General features: G+C 36.6%; 1 protein-coding gene across 2 annotated transcripts in view; it reads right to left on the bottom strand.

Moving 5' to 3' along the window:
• LOC104532503 (glutamate receptor 4) overlaps positions 1 to 21,908 on the bottom strand; it is a 93,920-nt gene that overhangs the window by 38,097 nt on the left and 33,915 nt on the right. For both annotated transcript variants that reach the window (XM_029087411.1, XM_029087412.1), the window contains exons 7-10: positions 17,268 to 17,474; positions 10,179 to 10,549; positions 8,618 to 8,816; positions 3,788 to 4,035 (exon numbers count right to left, since the gene is read on the bottom strand). In XM_029087411.1, coding sequence (XP_028943244.1) covers positions 3,788 to 4,035; positions 8,618 to 8,816; positions 10,179 to 10,549; positions 17,268 to 17,474 — 1,025 coding nt within the window. The remainder of the gene's footprint in view (positions 1 to 3,787; positions 4,036 to 8,617; positions 8,817 to 10,178; positions 10,550 to 17,267; positions 17,475 to 21,908) is intronic.

Here is a 21,908-nt window from a genome sequence, read left to right as displayed (position 1 = left end):
CACCTTTGAAGAAAAAAACCTTATTAATTCACACTGATTACTACACAGTAGTTTTGGAAGGATACCTACCGTTGCAGGAGGAGGAAACAGTAAGGACACCTGGGTAGTGCCATGAAAGAAACTCAGTCTTTGTTGTGATGAGAGCCTTTGCCCTCAATTCCATGTTCCTTCTCAAATATGTCAGTTTTTTACAACACTATATACAATTGAATATCACTGAAAAGGAAGGAAGGAAGGAGACACACATGATGTGTAAAGTGGTACTGCCCAGTGGTCATAAAAGAAACACACATCAGGCATTTCCCATTCTCCTTCATCCAGTGATATGCATGAATCCTAATACTGCACCAGCACTGAGAATAAATCACTCCAATTAGCCAATAGGTACTGGTTGAACACTGCAAGAGTGGAGCATGGAACCCAGTAAGGAAGAGTTTCAAATTAAAATCCACTACCCTGCTCATGTGTAGGGTCATGAGCAACAGAGAGACCAGTCCCTGGATCGCTCTGACAGGTGGATTTCATCTGCATGAGCGAAGTGATGGACACGTGTTCTGTAATGAACGTGAACGTGGTGATGTGATGGCAGGGAACCATCGCTAGTCCTATGCTACAGGAGGAAGCCTGATTTAGATTACCCCACTTTCTGCCAGTGTTAGATGCGTGAAAATATTTGGTCTGTTTCTCCATACACATCAATTTTATGCAGCTGTTACTACATTTTCAGTAAAAAACCTCCTGATTTATAATCATTGTAAGTAGGAGGAGGATTAAAACTAAAATATCTCTAGTGAAATAGGTGTTCAAAGAGTTTAGTGAATAATTTGACATGAATAATTCATTTGAAAAAAATTGATATTTTTCCCTAGTTCTGAACAGCCCAAGAACAGAGTGTGAATGTTTAACATTTATATGTTTCTTGCAATTATTTGTGAACTACACCACATAATTTGTGGTCTACACATAACTCAAATAAGAATTTATGATTATCAAATAAAATATAGAATTTACAACTCCCATAGCAAATTATGTCTTTTGACTAATTTATGTAATGAGCTTTCCTAGTCTGCCCTTTATGGATTTCAAACTGCATGTTCAATATTTGCAATTATCTGTGCAGGCAGCAGTTACATAAGTCATCTGATCAGTAACAGAAACACTACCATGTGGGATGCAGTCAAATTACCAAAACCAGCTACAATTTCAAACAATTCAGAAAATACTGAAGCATGCAGTCAAAATTTGTAGCTGAGTCTTTTCTGTTCAAAAGCACAGGGGTAGGAAGCCTTTCCCATCTTCAGTAAGTACTACTGTCTACAGAGGTACATGGAAGAGGTGGTACAAATGTGAGGTATTGCTTGTTCTTTATTTTTGTCCAGAACATTAAGTGTGTCGCTTAATGTTTTTAAATAGGCAAGCAGCACTGATTGCCTGAGGTTTGTAACTGGGGCTACAGAGGGAATGGGGTGCAGCAGGAGAACAAGCAGCTCAGCACATGTGAAAGAAAGGCTTGGGAAAGGCATGGACACGGACAGCCAGTCGAGACAGCTTGAAAGAAGATTTGGTCCAATTTTCAGGTTGGGCAGGATTTCCCCTGTCCCCCCTTTTGAAACACATTTGAAGGTAGGACCTGAAAACTAAATGCTTTTGATCATACTACCCTCATGATAGTTGCTGACCCCCAGTTAGACCAAACTGTGACCTCACTGAAACATATAGGAGCTTGGTCTTTATCTGGGATGGAACCAGGATTTCACACTTGATCCTTACAATCATGATTGTGCTTTTCTTCTCTGTTCTTATTAAACTGTCTTACTAGGCCCTCTTACTTATGATGGCTTTATATCCTGTCCTCATTAATCCTAGATATTTTTATCGAGCCAACAAAACAAACAAACCTGAAATAAGCCCAAATTTGACCCAAACCAACTTCCACTGGCTACTAGTGCTCATTACAACAGGCTGTCTGTTGTTGGTGGTGTTGGATATGCTGCAGAAAAAAGTGACAAGGACTAAAGAGCATGATAAAACATGCTTAGATCAAACAGTCCACTGCTAGGATATATTTGACAGCAACTAAAGTGATTACCAAAATGTTTGCCCTAGTTTTGGCACAGTAAAGCAAGCCTGTGTCAGCAATGGGATTTTCCTTACTACAGGAAAGCATCTCCACTAAACTGCAGTGCTGCCTACCACTTCTAGGTTGTCTGAAACACTGAGAAGGAGATAGAAATATATTAGATATATAAAATAAAAAAAATAAGTACTTTGAAATATACACAGATAATAGATCAGCCTCTCCTATTATCTGCTGCCTTCTACCTTTAACAACCCCATGAGTTCTGGACATGTTTTTCTTTATAATTAATATTTTTATTGTTACTTTCCTTCTCTCACCTCCTTATGTTCTCTTTAATCAGAGAGAGAATACTACTTTATTCAGCAGTGATGGTAGCAGTTTTAAAATTTGAGACATACTGGATGTTAAGGACCAAAAATTCATATTCAATCACTGAAATAGCTGGCCTGATTTTCCCCTACACATACAAATCTTCTTTTTCTGCAAATGGAAATTATTCTGATGATACTCCTATTCCCAACTGTGTAATACAGGCAAGGCTATTGAGGTTTGTGATATTATGTGCGAGCTGAACTGGTGAGTTAAGAGTGAGTCTAGTTATCTGCAATGTGGTAATATGTCTCCTCTGAGGTCACAGATGTAGACAGGTACCTCCTTAGCTATTTCCTGCACAGAACTATGGCTCCATCTGCACTTGCAACTCCTCCCTTCAACTCACTTCACCTCCTTTGTGACTCTATTTCATCACAGCCTGTTGTAATCCCTTATCATGTGCACACAGCTAAAATTTGAGAAGTGGGGGGCTGGTTGCTCTGTGGGTCATCCCCTCTCCCTCACCTGCATGTGCCCTATCGCTGTCAGACTCCACAGGCCACGCTCTCTCAATCAGCTCATTGCTCTTTTGCTTCTAAGAAAATTGGCAAGTCTACCAGAGGAAAAAGGCAAGTTTTGTTTGCCTTAAACATTAAAGAAAACACAGTGGTAAATACTGTCAATTTTAACACAGGACTAGCACCTTCACTTCTGTTTCCCCAACAATTTGAATGAAAAGGAAATGATGTTCTGCCTGTGAATCAAAAACTGTCCTATTTGACTAAATGCATCTGATAACATGACAAAGAAAATACTGGTGAGTTTGAAGGCAGTACTGAAATGCAATATGCTAGAAACACAAACTTGTTTTTCTAAATAAGAAGATGCTTTCATAAAAGGACTTTAATTAAGTTGCTTTAATGAAGGACTAATTGCCTCCAAGCGATGACATTTGAAAAAAGATGTTACAAGCAGCTTCTTATTCAGAAATTAGTAGCCAAGATCAATAAAAAAACCCATAAAATGTAGGCATATTATTGATGTAGATACTGATGCAGATAATGTAGGCATAATACTGCTATAAGGGGTTGAATTTGGTGGAAAAAGCTGATGAAATAGAATAGCTGATGTTAATTCTGTTGAGGTTGGCTTTAAGTAGCTAGTGTTCAACCAGTTTGGTTTTTATATGGCCTTGAAAGATATGCCAACTGTAGCTGATAAATACATATTGCAATTAGAAATGGTTACCTTTGTTGATCAAAAAAATATGAAATGGAAGAAAAGAAAAATAACATACCATGTTCACACACAAAACAAAAAGAGCTATATCAGGGACATCAGGGAAGGTGGAATACTATAACAACACACTTTATATTGTTATACTATTCCACCCACCTTAATGGAGAACCCTTTGGTGTGGCTACGCCATAGCCTTTCGAATCCAGGTTTCCTCCCACTTTCATGGTGTCACATGGCTTTCGTTGCTCAATGTATTCATTCATGGTGGACTCCAGCAGGAAGGCAAACTTGCCCTTGGATTTGCGGACACGAGCTACTCCCTCTGCAGTAGTCCTAGTGAACACTGACGGCTCAGCTGATTTCATGTAGGTCCACATCTTTTCATACACTGCTATTTTTGATCTCTGGAGAAAATTAAAAAGATGTTAGAACAAAAGAATGTAACGACATTTCAGAATGGCACTTGTCCAAATAAAATCAATCATACTTAATTTTTCGAACAACTGAGGGTGGAAAAATCATACTTGAATAAGGATTTTCTTTGAATTCCATCATTATTTTAAAAGAAAAAATAAAAATATCAATACCATAAAATCAGATATTATTTTTAGGTCCAGTTAGCCTCTAACAGTCACAGTAAAATAAGTGCAAAACTAAGACCTGAATTTACTGTTGGATAAAGGCAGTTCACAAAGCTGAAGTATTGTAAAGTGTGTTTTAGGGAATAATATGTGAAATAGATATCCACAATAAACCTGCATGGGAAAGAGAAACAATAAAATAATCTCCCCATAACTACTGAGCTGAATCTTGAAGCATTTTTCATCTCTTAAATCCCACTTCTTACACCATCAAAACCACAATAGCTTAAGTGAGATTCCTGCTTTCAACGTTCAGAGTCCAGAATTCATTCAATTTACATTCAGAAAGGCTGCACAACATTTCAAGACATGGTTCACAATAAAAGATGGAAACAGCAAATTGGACCAAATACACTATTAAAGTAAACAAAATGCTCTAAGTATTTGTCTTAAAGAAATATTAGGTATGTTTTTAGAACCACAGTGTCAGTGGATTTATTTTAAAGACTCTAATCCTGCAAGTAATTGAGTAAAAAACGTGCTTGCTCAAAGAATGTGCAATAAATTCATGGCTTAGAGTGCATTAGTTGGAACGTTTTGTTTGGGAATGCATGGTGTAACTACAGGAAAAGACCTGAGTAAAAATAAAACAGTAAAAAATAAAAAAAAATAAAGATTTTTACATAAAGGAAGGAAGGAAGGAAGGAAGGAAGGAAGGAAGGAAGGAAGGAAGGAAGGAAGGAAGGAAGGAAGGAAGGAAGGAAATGCTGTCAAGCTGAGAAGCTTCCCATAGTCATTAGATTCATTTAACAACTCCTTTGCTTCCTCCAGCAACAGGGATATATACATGCAAACGAGCAGTGCATCAGATGAACACTATACAGTGTTTTTATTCAGTAAACAGACGACATTTGTCTTCTCGTGTATGCTGCAAAAAGGACTTTTGAATCCAGTGCTGAAGTCAGCTTTTATTTGCGTCAACAGGAGTTTCTAGCTAAGTGAGATTTGGTCTTTGAGCCCATTCCTACACTGTGCTCAGTACTCCAGGAAAATATTCTTTATTATAAAGCCCCAAAACAAAGGACCTCAAAATATTTAAACAAACATCAAATTCTGTAATCTAGGCATTATTTAAATTGACAATGGCTTTAAAAACCTACAACTAAGTCTTTTTTATAGATAAGAGTAATTTTGCTGAAGCACATCTTTTTACCAGTTACTGAATGATTGGTCTAACTTGAAAGCAAGTGGCATTTAAACATAAATGTTCAATAAAAGGATCATATAAGAGAACATAATAAATTTTCCTTGTTTTTTCAGCTTGTCTGTATGCATCATTTTATCTTTCTGTCAAATATAATAGAATTTAAATTAACAGCATCTGTGCATGTCCATAATAACATCCTGCCCTGTCACCCTCTTTCCACTGTAGTCAAAGCAACTTCTTATTTACATAATAGTGGCTGAGAGCAGAGCGCAAGCTAAGCCACCCATTTATTCTTTTTGCTTTACATTGATGTAATTCCACGGATTTAAATTTGCAGAAAGAAAAAAAAAATAAAAATGGAAAAGAGCAGTAATGAATCAGGCATAATTTCAAGAATATTTCTTTGCCTTTGTCTGCCTTCACTTCCAATAATTTTTTACATCTAAACATCCATATAATCAAATTCTTTATAAAGTAAACATCTAATATATCACTTTCCTTCAGAACTAAAAACATACAACACAAAAAATAGCTCTGTTAGTAACAGGAAACAATGCCCTGTATCAGATGAAAAAGGTTGCATTTAAATCTACATTTTTAGAATCTAGTTTGCTTTGCCCATATAGAGACAAAAGAATACCTCAAATTTAACAAAGCATCTGCTCTGTAAGAATACTTCTTTTCACTTCAGTGAAAATTGAAGAATGAAACAGTAGATACTCCTTATTATCCTATGAGGAAATATTGCAGCTTTCCCCTGCAGTCAGCCAAGCTAGGATAATTTTCATTTAGGGCTTTTCTGAGTAGGAGTGCTAAAACTAAGGTCTAATCCTCTTGAGCAAGCTGCTCAGAAAATCCATCTCTCAATGTGTCCAAAACAGGAAATAAGTAAATAGCTAATAGTACCAAAGTCTTATTTTTCTTTATGCTGACTTTAAAATTACTTTTCCCTATTCTGTTTTCAATCTGGAATCAAAGCAGACTGAATAGATGTTCAGAGTTTCTGACATTTTCATTAGAAATGATCAAATGATGAAAAAATGTCCTGAAGGCTCAGATTCAGTAAGATAGTAATCCCTGACAGAAAAGTTACACATGACTCTAATCCCAAAGCTGATAATGTTTGCCTCCAACCACGCAAAATGTTACTTGGGAAACAAGTCTCCTACTATTGTTTCAGGCTAGGTCTTAATTTATGTATTATGCAAACAGTGTTTCTGCAAATATTGTCTGTCAATGACATTTTATCTTTGTCCCCGCTTTGTGAAAAATATTTTTAGAAATAATGCATACAATGTCACTATACTGTTGCAGAGATGAGAAATAATTTGTTAACAGGGCCTCAATTACACCATTTTTTAAAACTGATTCCAGTCTAAATCTTAAGAAAGCTTCAAATTTTTCATATACATCTATATTTAGTATTTGCAGTTACTTTTAATGTTTCCCTTTGTATTTTGAAATAAAGAAAAAAAATAAAGACAACACTCATTTTCCTTCTTTTTTCTCTTAACTCTTTAAGATTAAAGTGAAAGAATATCTGTCATAGACAGAGAACGAATCTTCTCTTCAAGGAGAAATGTTGCACGAAATACTGATTCAAACAAAAAAGTATCTGTTTACATGATTTAAAAGAATAATGAAATTTTTGTGACCAAGACTGTTCTTATGTCAAAAGGCTCGACCTCATTACTTCAAACCAATGGTTTGTAAAAGTGTTTTGAAACCCTTGAGAAAACAACTCCATTCTTTCATTCCTTAATATTTTTCTGGAAATTAACTTTTGCATCATCATCATCTAAAAAAAATTGCAAGCACTGGATACTGTTGACAATGCAACAAGTTAATAAATCCAAAGTTAAAGAAAACTGTCTGGTCCTCAGCATCATGTTTTTAACTATCATCACAGCTTTGTTCTAGTTGAAAGGACTATTTGTATGCATATATGATGGTTACCACCTCAGCTTGTGGTGGTCTGAAACTGGAATTCCCAGAATTAACTATCTAATTTTCCATAAACTGAGATAAAGAAGAATCTGTGGGTTAAGCATAGACAAATATTTAAAAATGAGGTACCAAGCACCCTAGCCATTTCAGTGGGATCCCTCTGCAATTGAGTTGAATTAAGTTCTTCTATGGGGATATCTCTTACAATAAAAGATTATTTCACTGCAGACCTTTTGGGGTTGCTCAACAGCTGCCCTTGAGTTGATACTGTCTATAGTTCACAAATCCCATCCATAATTTTGTTAATGATTCACTGAGTTCAGTTTGGCCAAACTTAAAACAGTCAAGGTGTGTGGGAATACCTAACACAGAACAGCCCCCTTTCAATTAGACAACAAGAAGAAATTATCACTCTATCTTCTTTTCTTCTCAAAATGCCCTAAGCTGCACCTTTCAGATAAATAATGCTCCTAAACTGTGTAATTTGCAAGGAAGGATTACTGGCTCACAGCATTTATTCAGAGCCGTGTTCAAACACTAAACTCACACACATTCAATCAGCTAGGCTTAACTTTCATCTGCTAGAGACATAAAATAAAGCAGGAGGGACTGTTTATTATGTACACCTTGTGATGTCCAGGCTCCCTGTTTTCCAGCTGGCAAACAATGAGAATTACATACCAACCACACTAACACAGGAAAGCAAATGAAAATGAAGTAATCTATACAGACAGCACAGACATATGAATGGCTATTTATTTCCTAATGCTCCAGCCACATCCCCTCAAGATATATTTTTTCTTTATTATTCATCTGAAAGTCAGCAAATTAAAAAATGCATTTCCTGCCCACCGCCCAAGTCCCTAAAGCAAAACGCACACAACCAAATCCATAAGTGGAAACAAAACCTGCAAGACTCCATGTTATCATCATAGGCTTTCAATGCTGCACATCATTTCAGTACTGTAGCTTCAGATGAATCAATAGAGTAATGCTGCTTTAATGATCACTGGCTTCAGTATCCCTTGGGGCATCTCCCATGCCCGAAGTGACAGGATCAATAAGATTTCCACAAATTAAAATAACTGAAATCTCCAACAAATGGTTTTGTGGAGGTAAAATGTAGCTCAAGTATTTCAGGAGTTACAAACTATATTACATATAATTGCAAAGGAACATTATTTCACCCTTCCAAGCATCTTATAAGGCCATTTAGTAGGGAGAGCTGCTCTAACGGACATGCCAACTTACTCGGAAGAACTCTTTGGTTGACCCTGAATCCAGTGTCCCATAAGCAATTTCGGTTTGTTTGGCAAGATCTTCTGCACTTTCTATGGGCGAGACCATTCGCTCAACAGTCAAGAAAGCAGCGAGGTTAGCAGTGTAGGATGAAATAATGATGAGCGTGAAGAACCACCAGACACCTCCAACAATGCGACCTGAGAGGGATCTAAACATGAATAAGATAATGCACATTTTCCTGTCTCTTAAGCCACCGCGAGAAAGAGAGAAAGAGAGAAGGCACCATTATTGCTGAACATATATCATTAAATAACAGTCAATGGGAGGGTGATCATTTGTATTTCAAATACTAGTAAATGCTTTTTCTCTTGAATCTCAATGCCTACTGTATAGAATCCACTCACTGTATTAATATATATCACACACATACAGAAGATTGAATTCTCTTGAACAGTAATCCCAGTGTTGTTTTTATTTCAGGAAATGCCTAACAGCAAAAAAATTGTCAAAAATAGTGGATAGGTAACCTCTTTTGGGAGACAAAAGTAAAGCATGGTAGCTGCAAGTCAGTAGCTTTCTCTGTTTCCTCTTAAAAAAAGAAAAGACACAAAAGGCTTTGTACACGGATTATGTTGGCTCTAAGATTAAAATGTTCCTGTCACCCAAACTTATCAAACATTCTGCAAGGTACTGCAATCATTCAAACTTTCACATTTTTCTTATTTAAGAAGCAAGCATTTTGTGGTAACAGAGATATTTATGTTAGGTAAAAAAATATCTTTTCCATTTTAACACTTGTAATTTGATGAGAAGGCTGTTGAGGAGTGATGTACATCCAGTCTTAATCAGTAGCAGTTTTATTGCTACCTTCAATAACAGCAAAGTTAGACCAGTGCTGAACATACTTAAAACCCTCACTGTTAATGGCTACAATGAAGCATTCCAGTAAGAATTACTGGGTCATAATGTTTAATTAAGAAGTTGTAGTCACTGCACACGAAAGTTCCAGAACATCTTAAAAGGTTGAGAAATTCAGGACTGGGATCATATATTACATTTGAGGCACCCACTCTGTAAGGCACAGCCTAGCCGTGGAGCATGGCTTCTCAGAAACAGATGGTCAAATAATCTCTCTCTCATAGCTAGTGATATTCTGGAAGCAGCGCTGTAGAACTTGATAGGGAACAGAAATGGGACATTCATTCATGCAAGGCAAATATTCAGCACAATAGTGTGCATTTCATAATTGTAATACAATGGACCTAATTTAGAAATAACAAAGCTTCTCTGGAGTCTGCTCAGTGGAATTGCCCCTGTGTAGACCTGTTGTTTCTGAGAGCTGTTTGTTGATTATGCACATTGACATATGTAAAATAGTAGTAATGACTGAAATTCAAAGTAGATTCTTTGTTGCCCTTATCATAGCTATTAAAAAAGAAAAAATAAATTAAAAAATGGAAAGGCTTTCTAAAGCATGAACTTCAAAACACTGCCAGGAAAGTAAATGAAGGAAGATTTTATGCTTCAGTGTTGAAGATAAAATGCAAATGTAAAAAGATTTGACACGAACCTTGGGGAAATATCACATCCTTGTTGCATAAAGGCACCCAGGGAAAACCAGAGGCTGTTGAATATGCCAAACTCATTGGGAGGCTGGTCACTGGGTCCTTCTTTCCCATCCTCTGGTTCTTCTGTGTGCCACTCATATGGGCTAAACCTGCTAACTAGGAACAGGACCACACTGACACCAATGTAGGCAAAGACTATGCACATCCAGATTTCATACGCCAAAGGGTCCAAGAAGGAAAACACTCCTGGTTTAGATTTCTGGGGCTTTTTGATCATAATGGATATCCCCAAACTCATAAAAGGCTTAGAAAAATCAATGACCTCTTCTCGTACCAAAGTGATGGTCAGAGGCGCAACAGCAATCTCTGCTTTCTATAAAGAAAAAAGAAATAAAGATGCATAGATTAATTGGAGTTGGCTTATACACTCACCTAAGCACTTAATTCCAAAGGTATGTCATTAACATCAGGACATCGTGGCTTAAATGTTCTTTATACCATCTTTCTTTTTCTTTCTATGACAGTCTATATTTATTCAATATACTTTTAGCAAAACATATATATTGTGCATTTTTACTCTACAGAATTATAGAAATACTTAGTTTTCCTGCTAAGGAGAAGACTCAAATCTTATAGAGGTGGGCAGCAGTGAAAGTAGATGATTTTAGGTACTTAGATTTAAAGTAAAGGAATTCAAGGAAGAATGAAAAGTGAGAATGACCCTATTGTCAATGAATTTTTTTTTATAAGACCTCAGAAACAATCATTTATTATCGTATTTTCATAAGATACAATCATTCTTTGAGGGAAGCCAGCTCATAGACTCAAGGAAGTTCTAAATAGCATGAAGCAGCAGAAGTGATTAACCATTGCTGTGATGCCAAAAAACTGCACACAGTTGTCTTGAGGGAAAGATAGTTCAATAGGAATGAAACTGATTTTAAACAATGGAAAAAGGCAAGTATACAGAATATAGCTGCACAAAATCATGCAATAAAAGGATAAAAAGTGTGCTGAATCCATTCCCATTAGATAAAGGAATAGTTTTTAATATGTTCTCTAATAAGTTTTCGAATGAAGATGTCAGTCTTGAATGAATTGTTATTGATGACGATGGTGATTACAGCTGCTAACAATGATGTCTGCATGAACTATAAGGTATTGCAGCTGTGCTAATGGGTCATTTCTGTCTTTAGGGACTCAACATTACATTAAGGTTTGTGCCTTGCCTTGCCTTGCCTTGCCTTGCCTTGCCTTGCCTTGCCTTGCCTTGCCTTGCCTTGCCTTCATTATAGCACTACTTAAGATGGGAATTGTAAGATGAACTGGAACAAAAAATGCACTGGTGGGAGGGGAACAGATGCAGAAGCTGCTGAAAACTTTCTCCTGTTCATCACTGTGGTGCTATATCTAGGTGGATTCACAGAGTAGAGCCTGTGCTCTGCGACCAGCATGGATTTATACACAGCTTATAGGCTAAGGAGAGTAACTGAGGATATTCTGAGAAAATTTGGTGCTGGCTGCAAATAAGGTAGACTCACAAGCTGCCTTCTGCAGTGGCATTGCTCTGCTTCAGGCCTCAATATATGAGATTATCTACCCATATTTACCCTGCCCTAGGCCCAGTCATCTTCACAGGCATAATGAAGAGCTATTCATAAATCTCCATAATAGAACAGTTTTATTTTCTAAATACTTAGTTGGCCCATATTCATCTTATGGGGTAGCACCTTCAGATATAGTACATAGCCCATAGTTTAGCAAAGCATTTAAGCATGTTTGCCTTTTAGGACATTCTTACTCAGTAAAATATACAAGGATATATTTAAATCCCATCAATTTCAATTAGGTTAAAACATGCTGAAAATTAAGGATGTGCTTAAATAGTTTAATCCAACTGTCACATAAATAGCTTGTGTGATAAAGAAAAAAAGAACCTGAAAGATAGGCTTTTTTGTCATCTTACAATTTTGAAACAGATAAATGCATTTAATATTTTTTTTTGTTATTTTATACACTAAGTTATACTGAGCTATATATATTTTATGGAATTTAATTTAAAACTAATTTAATGTAGTTAGAATTTAAACCTATTTTCATAGCTGTATAATTTTGAATAATTCAAAAGAACTGACTCATTCCAGTGCAGTGGCCCAAAAATGCAAATTCGTATTAAAATTGCTATATATTAATAATCAGACTATGTCTGTCATTCTGAAATAGTTGTGATGCAAACACTTATCTTCATAATTTTATGTAAAGATATTACAGTTTAAGCAACATGATTAAAATCATAATTTCACAAGGATATCAGACATCTCTGGTGCTAATGTCTTGGGTAAACATGATAATATTGCTAATTATCTGAATTTTAATGTGAATTTTGTAATACATGGCATTTTTAAAACAGCTTCTTGAAGTCTTGTGATTGCGTAAGTCTGACTGAAATAGATATTTTATGAAGATGGGTACTATATGAAGAAAAATAACATGTCTAAAATATATTTTTAAATATCCTGAAAATTGTAAAGTAAATTTGGTTTCTGTAGTCTAAGGATTGTAGGATGGTTTGGGTTACTGACATTGCTGCATATTTTTTTATTTTATCTCACTCACAAATTCTGTTTTTCTAGAAAGGTGTTTTCCTTTCTTAAAGTCAATTTCTTTTATATCCCTAAATTCCAGCTATTGTAAATGCCTAATGTGGAGTCCTCGAAATGAATTAACTGAAAAACTCAGGGAAACTGTGACCTATTACTGCTAATCTTCTCTGTATTTGTCACATAGTGTTACCTTCACTAACACAGTGTAAATGATAGACCTGGTCACTGGTCTTCAAAAGCTTTGGCTAACACTTCCTTTTTGGTCTGCAGATTGCTACTGGGATTAAAACAAGGATCCTTGAGGGCTGTTAGTTTTTATGATGTGAGGTGGAAAAGTGACAGCACCGTTTTAGTGTGAATTGTGGAGATTTTAAAGACCTCATGAGCACTCTGCATATTGTATGTGAAATACTGGATAAGATTCATCTTATCAGATTTAAATGCCTACAGAGTACAGGCAGAACTACGAATGCATCAGAACTGCTGCCTGCACTATTTTAAGGAGTTAAAGAGGAGAAATTGGAACTTATCCCATTTCATTGTGATAGTGATCTAATGTCAGATTATTCATAATGTAGATAAACCTGTTTCATGGCAATGAATGTAGAAGGACAGTACACAGATAGGTCACAATTAGATGCCAAATAACTAGAAAAAGTGCAGCATCCCCAGAGTGATCATATTATTTATTACTTTTCTAAGATTACTGTGTGCCAAATTAAGGCCTACATAAACTCTTCATTGTTGAAAGCTAAATAATGACAGTAGCTGTGCATTGTAATCATCAGCATTTGTGCTTTGCCTAGTTAATGTACACCATATAATTATGGATTTAAATAATTAACACTATAACAATGGTGCAAACAATTCATGCTTTTGTTGCCAGTGAAATCTGTTTTGACAAAGGCTAATGATACTTCACACTTGAAGCAACTGCATCTGTAACAGCATTTCAATCAAGGCTGCACCACTACCAAGCACAGATGGATTCTGAATCCCTGTAACATTATACAATGGGGCAAGATTAAGTCTGATGGTAAGAGACTTTTACTTTTCCAGAACATATTATTATAACCTTGTGAATGAAATCAATCCTTGGTAGAAGTTGTACGAAGGTGGTAAACCTATCTGAGAAAAAATCATACAGGAATTGATTTCAACTTCAGTATCTCATGGCTTCTCAGATTTTATACAGAAATGAGTTGTGACCTTTTGTGTTAACTAGTGAAAGAACAGCATTCTGTCAGGAGAGTGAATATTTAATTGGAGCTGACTGTTAGTGCAGTTGGAAACACCTATTACATGTGCTTAATGGTATTTCATCCCCAGACAGCATTTCTTCTGTGAGGTTGGTACCAAGGTCTACAGAACCCCATATAAACTACTGCAGCAGGCATTTGGATAGATCAGGGACAAATGACTAAGACTTTCTGGTAGTTTTTAATGGTGTTAAAAACAAAACAGAAAGATAAACACACCCCTCCAAACTTCTGTACAGTTGTAGCAAAACTGTACACCACAGCACTTAATACATTGTTTCCCCTGGGACATGATGGAAAAATCAACAACAGAGTTTAGGTAACAACTGAGCTGCTCTGTGCAGTATCTGAAGGTGTCCAGCTACCAGAATGACCAATGGTACATGTGGGTCTCAAGGGAACATGAGATAAAATTGGCATGAGTCCACTCTCGGACAGAACTAAGTGGCACTGGGGTGCAGTGTAAAGAGCAGAAGAGGAGGGAGCCCTTCATGTGCCACAGAAAAGGATCAGTCTCACTGACTGGCACAAAACCATCTGTTAATCCTTTAATGTGGTTGGGAATTAGAAGCTGTAAAATGTTTCCCAAATAGATCGTCTCGTTAACTTCCTAATTCAGTTGTAAATTCTCTCCCAAACCTGGCTGCACACAAAAAGCCCTCCTTGAAGCACAGCCAACTACTCAGAGTACTTGTGTTTATGATTTGGGGATCTACCAGAGAAGATGAACAAACTGTTATAGTACAGATTTGTGGGGAAGTCTCTGGCTGACTGATTTTTCTGTTTTCTCTGTATGGAATAGGCCAGGGAACGTGATATTTTGTAAATCATCTGGTAAAGACTCAAGAATATTGCAAGGAGGATGCTCTTTATGGATTCCCTAGGGAAATCTTAAGCAGCAAACTTTTATAAGTTAACAGGAAGAATTACTTCCTTTAAACCTACACTTGTAAAAGTACATTAAACATGCTTGGAGTAGCTCTTGGCCTTAAAGCCAGTTGGCACAGGACAGTCTGTGCCGCTACCATGAAGTTATTTAACCTCTTAACCAGAAAGGCTACATTCAAGCTGCTTATAGGGAAAAATTTACCCCCCATGCTAGTGTCCAACTGGGCTCCAAAATTATTTTGAAGAGTAATTATGGGCCAAAAATATAGCAGGGACCATTGCTGCAATTTAACAGTTAGGCAAGCAAGTTCCAGTGCCCAGGGACATTCCCTGGTACCACTGATATATTGGGATAGATATAGCCTAAGGGAGCCTTTGGACAGTATAGCAAATACACTGGGCAACAGCAGACTTCTGATCTTTCAATAAAAAAGGAGCTCCAAGACCTTTGCTGTGGCTCATTCCCAGAGCTCAATTCCAGAACCACAGAGTACAGCCTTCCTAAATGGATAGCTGTGCACGAGCTTTTAAACTTGGCCATCAAACCATTAAAAATCCTTCACTTCATTCTTTTCCATTACAAAAAATGAAGTATTCACCATGTATTCTGGGACATCCTCTTCATGCAGGAGATTTGTAACAGGTTCCTTATGCCTGTGAGTTTTGTTGCTTTCAGCTGTTTTAACAGCTGCAGGTTACCTTCCTGTACTGGCATGAACCTCTGTGTGACCTTCCTAACTCAATTCGTATTTCAGTCTAGTACTAGGGCAGTTTGGATTTGATGAGGTAAATTTTCCAAGATAAATAAAAGGAAAAAAAAACCAAACTGAAAACTAAAGTGTAATTTCAGGTTTCCTCTATAATTTTCAACTAGATGATGGGCAACCCAACCTCTGCTATTAAAACTGTGTATCTGAGCAAGGGAATTTTCTCACAATATGTAAAATTTCTCAGGTATTTAAAAAAAAAAACAAACCTGAGTGTAAAACAGTGCATAGCCATTGACATTCATATGATGGCTATTGTGATTAAAAGCTTCCATTTTGATAAAGTAAGTCTGAAATAAACTTGACTTTTAAAACGCTGAGAGTTGAGCTGCTTCCAGGCCACTGAAGTGGATACACATACTTGGTGATCATTCAGTTTTTCCACTCTTTAAATACACGAGTGAAGTTGTCTTCTCTAAGAACAACCAAGAACATAGAGTTTTGTGAGGCTGGTATAACCTTCCCATTCCCATGTGGAGGGGAAATCAACAAAACTCTGGGGCATTGTTTCCCACACTCCTACAGCACACAGTCTATTTCATGTTGAGGAGTTCCCTGAACAGATGCTAGTGGAGAAGACTTTGACAAAATTTATCAGCTATACTTAGCTGACAGAAGGGAACAGAAATGAAGCTGATAGGAAAGCCACTAGGCTTTTGCCACACGTGGCCTTCACTCCCACTGGAATTGTGAAAACTGTAACTGTGGATGGATCTACCGATATGCAGTAGGGTTTTTTTTATAGAGAGGTTAAGGCATGTTATGAGTTCATTGGTGGAAATGTTCTCACCTGAATAGTTTTAAGATTTTTTTTTATTCCATCACTGAAATGAAAAGTTTCTCTAAGATTTCTGATCTGTTCTCAGTGCAGATACTAGCAACTGCAGTCATCAGCAAGCACAGCTCTGAATTTTGCTACTTTTGGTAACACCAGATACTGCAAATATTTCTTTGGGTTTGTTGGAATTATGTTCATTAAATATTAGAACTTTATTTGTTGACAGAATTGTTAACAGTCATGCTATTCTGAAGAATATTTCGCCAAGATAATGCTCTTAGTTTCTGAACTTACCAGGTTTGCTCTTAAATTTTATTATTGATGCTAGTCTTAAAAGTCTGTCTTAATAGGGAACTGCCTAATTGTGTACTTGTCTACTGATTTGTTATGCATGTTTACTATATAATGGTGGATTCTCCTTTTCTCAAACTAGACAGTCTCCTATCTTTTTTAAAAGATCTATCCACCGTGCCATGAAAATGAGTAAATGAGTGATATTCTTCCCAACTAAGTTTTACAATATATCAGAAATAGATGGTCTCTAACATTAATGAATTTTTAAGGGATGTATAAACTATGGATGTTCTCAAGTTACAAGGTACTAGTTGACTAAACAGTAGAATTTGCATGAAACTATTTAGTTTTCTCTAGAAATAAGTGAAAGCACAGAGATCTGAAACAGAATTCTGTTTCTTTTCTGTGACCCCAAGGTTAAACAAAATGCACATATACTTCCTATTTTATGACTATGATACTATGATAAATTAAATCCTGCTTCAAAAATTGGTATGCTTACCCCATAAACAAGTTCTCCCACCATCCCATTCCAGATTTTTGTCTCTGGATCCCTCGCTCCATATTTTCCATCAGGAACAATGGCAATTTTGTACTTGATACCAATATGTTTTGCAATTTCTGACGCCAGATCTACACAGTATCCTTCAAACTTGTCATTCCCTTCAAACGTATCATGGTTTTTCTTGAACATAACATATGGGGCTTCCTATAATGAAAGAAGTAGAACTGTAAAGGAAAAGTATACAGAATATATTCTGAAAAGTAACGTCATCTACTGACTAATCAGAAGTTCATGGATAGTACTAGCACATTTAAATTAAAAAGTACGAAGAGAAATCCTTCTGGAAAGTTCTATTATTTACACTGTAATTTGGCTTATACATTTCAGAAGATTTATCAGCTTTACAAATTATAAACACAAAAACTAACCAAGAATGCATATAAATTCTACTTTGTTTTAAATTAAAGACCTTAGTGCAGTATATGCTAAATTTAAAGTGTGAATAGAGGTTGTAGCTATACAATGCCAATGACTGTGGGATAATGCAAGGTATAATTCATGCTTTTGACTTCAGTAAGTAAGCATATCCTCTAATATAGTGCGGTTACTGTCTATGCAATTTCGATGCACAGCCTGAATTATTTGCTTTCCTTTGGTTTAGATTGCGTAGTTACTGAGAGGCTACATACATTTTAGTGAGAACACAGAAATACGTTCCCGAGGAAACACATATCTTCCCCTTCGAATAAACAGTGCAGATTCTGCAAGGTCTTTTAGGATGAATCTAAGCAATATACATGGAGAAGAACGGTATTAAGCTGACACTGACTTTACATGCTGCATGAAAAAAAGTACCAAAATATTTTTGGTTGGTAAGTGAGTAAAACCTATCTGGAAAGATGGATCTTACATTCCCTGTGTAAACCATACTATCACAATAGTGAACACTATGTGATTGAGAAATATAGGTCATATTGGGAAAACAATTTTACATTTTTCTTTTTTGCTCTGTGTGGATTCAGACTTTAGCAATCATGTGAAACTATACTTTCTAGTGGTATTTTAAATTACTTCACATAATTCATATTCATAGCCAGTGCCAGATAAAATAATGGTCACTAATGTCACCCTTTGTTTGAATTTACATCATAAAATACCAGCAACTTAAGTTTTCTCTGTGCTGGCCTTGGTGAATGTTGTATTTTTGACACTAACCTTGGTAGTACTCTGCCCTATTCACATCTTTCCTACATAAATAATTAGTACAAAAATAAAAATAAAAGTAAATGTGTAGTCTGAGAATGTCTGCTTCATTGAAACTGCATCAACATCAGCTATAAGCAACAGCAATTTTGTAACCTCTATTAGGTGTTTAACAATGTAGGATAGGTGGCATTACATGAGAATAGGGGGACTGAATAAACCAATTCCACAGTTTTTCAATGTGTCGGGTAAATTTTTCCTTTTGCATACCAATATGTAGCTCCTATTAGCAGGGTACAGATTCATCTGAGAGAATAACTTGATAGGGAAGCTTGAACAGTATCTTTAAGTTACTATTATAAGATGAAGAGGCAGAGAAATAGAAAAGAAAGAGATTATACATGGGAGGCACTATTCCAAATAACTAACCCAGATATTAATGCAAGTTTACTCCCTGTGGTAACTCTGCCCAGGACCCTACTTTGTATAAGGATGGCAGAACAGAGCTTTGTGTAATGTGAGTTGAGAAAGTTGTGTAGTTCATTTACTTCAATGTGAGAGAAACATCACAGATTAAATTCAACGCAGTTTGGGAATGGGGAAGTGCTAGTGCTTCCTCAAAGACAGAGTCAGGTTCCTAAGTATTGTAGGAATGTTTCACTCTCAGGTGTATTCCCAGAACACCTCTCTTCCCATCATCTCCTTCTTATGTTATTCTCTGCTATCGACGTGCCTCTTTGGGCCACAATCCCGTAGCGGTAATTCAGTGTTGGGGGCCACTGATGCATTATGGCCATTGCTTCAGCTAAGGAACCACACAGCATAGAAAAGTGTCCACAATGATAATTTCCAAAGTCAAACTCTGACTATCTGGTTCCTTGACCTATATGTAAGTATATATGCCCAGAAGAATCTGAAGGTGACAACAGCAGATTGTTGCACTTCTTGAGCACATAGTTATGACCACTGCATGGATCACCAAGGACTTCTAAAACTGGGGCAATCACAAAGCAAGGTGTTATCATTCTGATGAGTGTGGCCTGGGCACTGAGAACACCACTAAGCTACAGCACTAACTACGCAGTGCAATCACCGCAATGATGCAGTGCAATGTGTTTGCCCACATAGAGTTTGTATATTTGATTGAAAACTGCTGAGTATTACCAGCAGCCTGCACCATTTTTTGTATTCCTATCCTCAGTTAAATCAGCTTAATTTCAACTACCTGTCTTCCAGAGGGAGGGAGAAGAGTAGGGAGAAGGGGTCTTGCCCTCTCTTTGCAGTGGATCTTGATTTTGGGAAGTATTTGGAGCACATGAATCAAATGTTGCTCCCTCACGTAGGCTTTTTGTTCCCATGAGAGGAAAAGCCAAAATCTATGTCTTTCTACTTATGTTATTTCACAAAAATGGTTAAAATTAAACAGAGGTGAAAATTACTGTCTCCTGACTGATTTAGCTAAATGCTAGCTAGAAATAAACCAAGTCTTCTTCAGTATCCTGCATTTGTGGACTCTCCTTGCAAGCTTCAGCTACATTTGCTCGCTGCATCTCAAAAGCAATTTTGTTTTTCAAAGACCAAAGTTAGTGACTGCTAGGTCTTCTGATTCAGCCTTTCTTATAAATCCCAAGCCAAAGGCATACAATTAAAGTCATACCAGGAAATAATAGTTCTGGAGAGACAAACCAGACAGGCCAGGTCAGCCTGCTCCTTCTCCCAAAACCCAGACACTGTGCTTCTGCCTGCACCTCATCACTTTCAGGGCTGCTACAAAAAAAGTGTTTCAACTGTCTGCACAGCAAAGCAAAGTGACAGTTGCCTTATTTCTCCTGTTAAAGGCTAAATAAACTTCAGCCCGTTCCCCAAGAGTTCTGTAAGGGAACACCGAGAGGGGAAGCAGTGGCATCCAATACCATCCTTGGTAGGTGCAAGCAGCGGCAATCCCATCCAGTGGAGGGACCACCAAGTGAGGACTCAGAAGATCTGGGTTCTGGTAGAGCTCTGTTGGGTGACTTGAAGGAACCACATTGGTTCTCTCGCCATTCACTTCTCTTTCTACACACTCTGATCTTACTAATCTAGAGCAAAATACAGCAAGGAACATTTCTTATAATGCCATTCTCTTATAGAGTAAGGTAGTACCTCCTGCTGTGACTGCTTTAAAATAAGCAGCAATTGAGTGAGATCTGACAGTGTGAAACAATAAAATTAAAAATAATGGGATCACCTACTATCTTTTGCTTACTATGTTGTCCTTTGCCTCCTACCTATTTTACGCAGAATAAATAACAGTTTCTTTAATTGTTGTGCCCACCTTACCTGACAAATAATGAGATGTATTTTTATTGATGGTGGGATGTGGGTGGGGCTGATATGGCTTTCTGATAAAGACTGTTTGCCAGAAAAATCAAATAGTATCACTAGTTTTAAATTCTGTTCATTTCAAACTAATGAGGTGTGCCAACATTATTATAATAACATTAGGGCACTGAAAGGCAAGTTTTACTGGTTTGCTAACAAGCAACTTATACAGATGAACTTGCAAGGTCACAGCAAAGTAATGAAATATTTGAATTGATCAATAGCACGTACTCAGCCATATCTTGATGCTCTTTTCTACCTGTGGCACTGAAAAATATATTTTTTTCTGTAGAATCTATTACTAAATTAGTAGTAATGTTAGTGTAACCATGCTAGTCTGAAGGTAAAAGAGATACAAGATAACTATAGAGTGGTAATATCTCCTATTAGATCAGCTGAAATAGCTGAAAATAGTAGGTATACTTTTTCATCAGTTTATAATTTCCAGTTATAGTATCTTGTCTAATAAAAATATTACTTCTCCCCACCATCTTTGTATTTAGTACATTTTTAGACCATAAACTCTTAACTTACTGATGTAAAACACAGGTTTGACTTAGTACTGAATGAGGTTTAACACCACAATATTTGCAAGATTTCAGCTGCTTAATAGTATTCTGTGGGTAGTGAATCGAGGAAAAGTCCACATTTTAATGATCAATGACTAGCACAGAACAGATATTTGAAATGGTGCAAGCTTTACTTATATAATTCACATTTTTATAACAATACTTAACATTTGTAAATACAAGTTGATGTCTGCAACAATTACCTTTATAGATGTAAACAAATCACTCCACCACATTGCCACAAATTCATGTGTACATAAAATGCCCACAAATGATGACTGATACTATAAGGAAAGCTGGAGAAAGTAACTAACCCAAATACCAAACAGATTTATGTCTGGATTTCCTATTCTAATGTTCATTTCAAAATCCTTAAACATTGTAAAAATAATTTGTAAAAGTGACAAATACTTGTGCAAGGAAATGTGTCATTTTTAGAACAGGAGTGGCACACATCATCACACTTTATTCTGAAAGAAACTTCTGTAGATAGAAATGGAAGGTT

Source organism: Antrostomus carolinensis, unplaced genomic scaffold (assembly GCF_000700745.2).
Source record: "Antrostomus carolinensis isolate BGI_N321 unplaced genomic scaffold, ASM70074v2 scaffold3181, whole genome shotgun sequence".
NCBI classification, from domain to species: domain Eukaryota; kingdom Metazoa; phylum Chordata; class Aves; order Caprimulgiformes; family Caprimulgidae; genus Antrostomus; species Antrostomus carolinensis.
The sequence above is the reverse complement of the archived record's forward strand: the minus strand, read 5'-3'. Positions and strand labels throughout refer to the sequence as shown.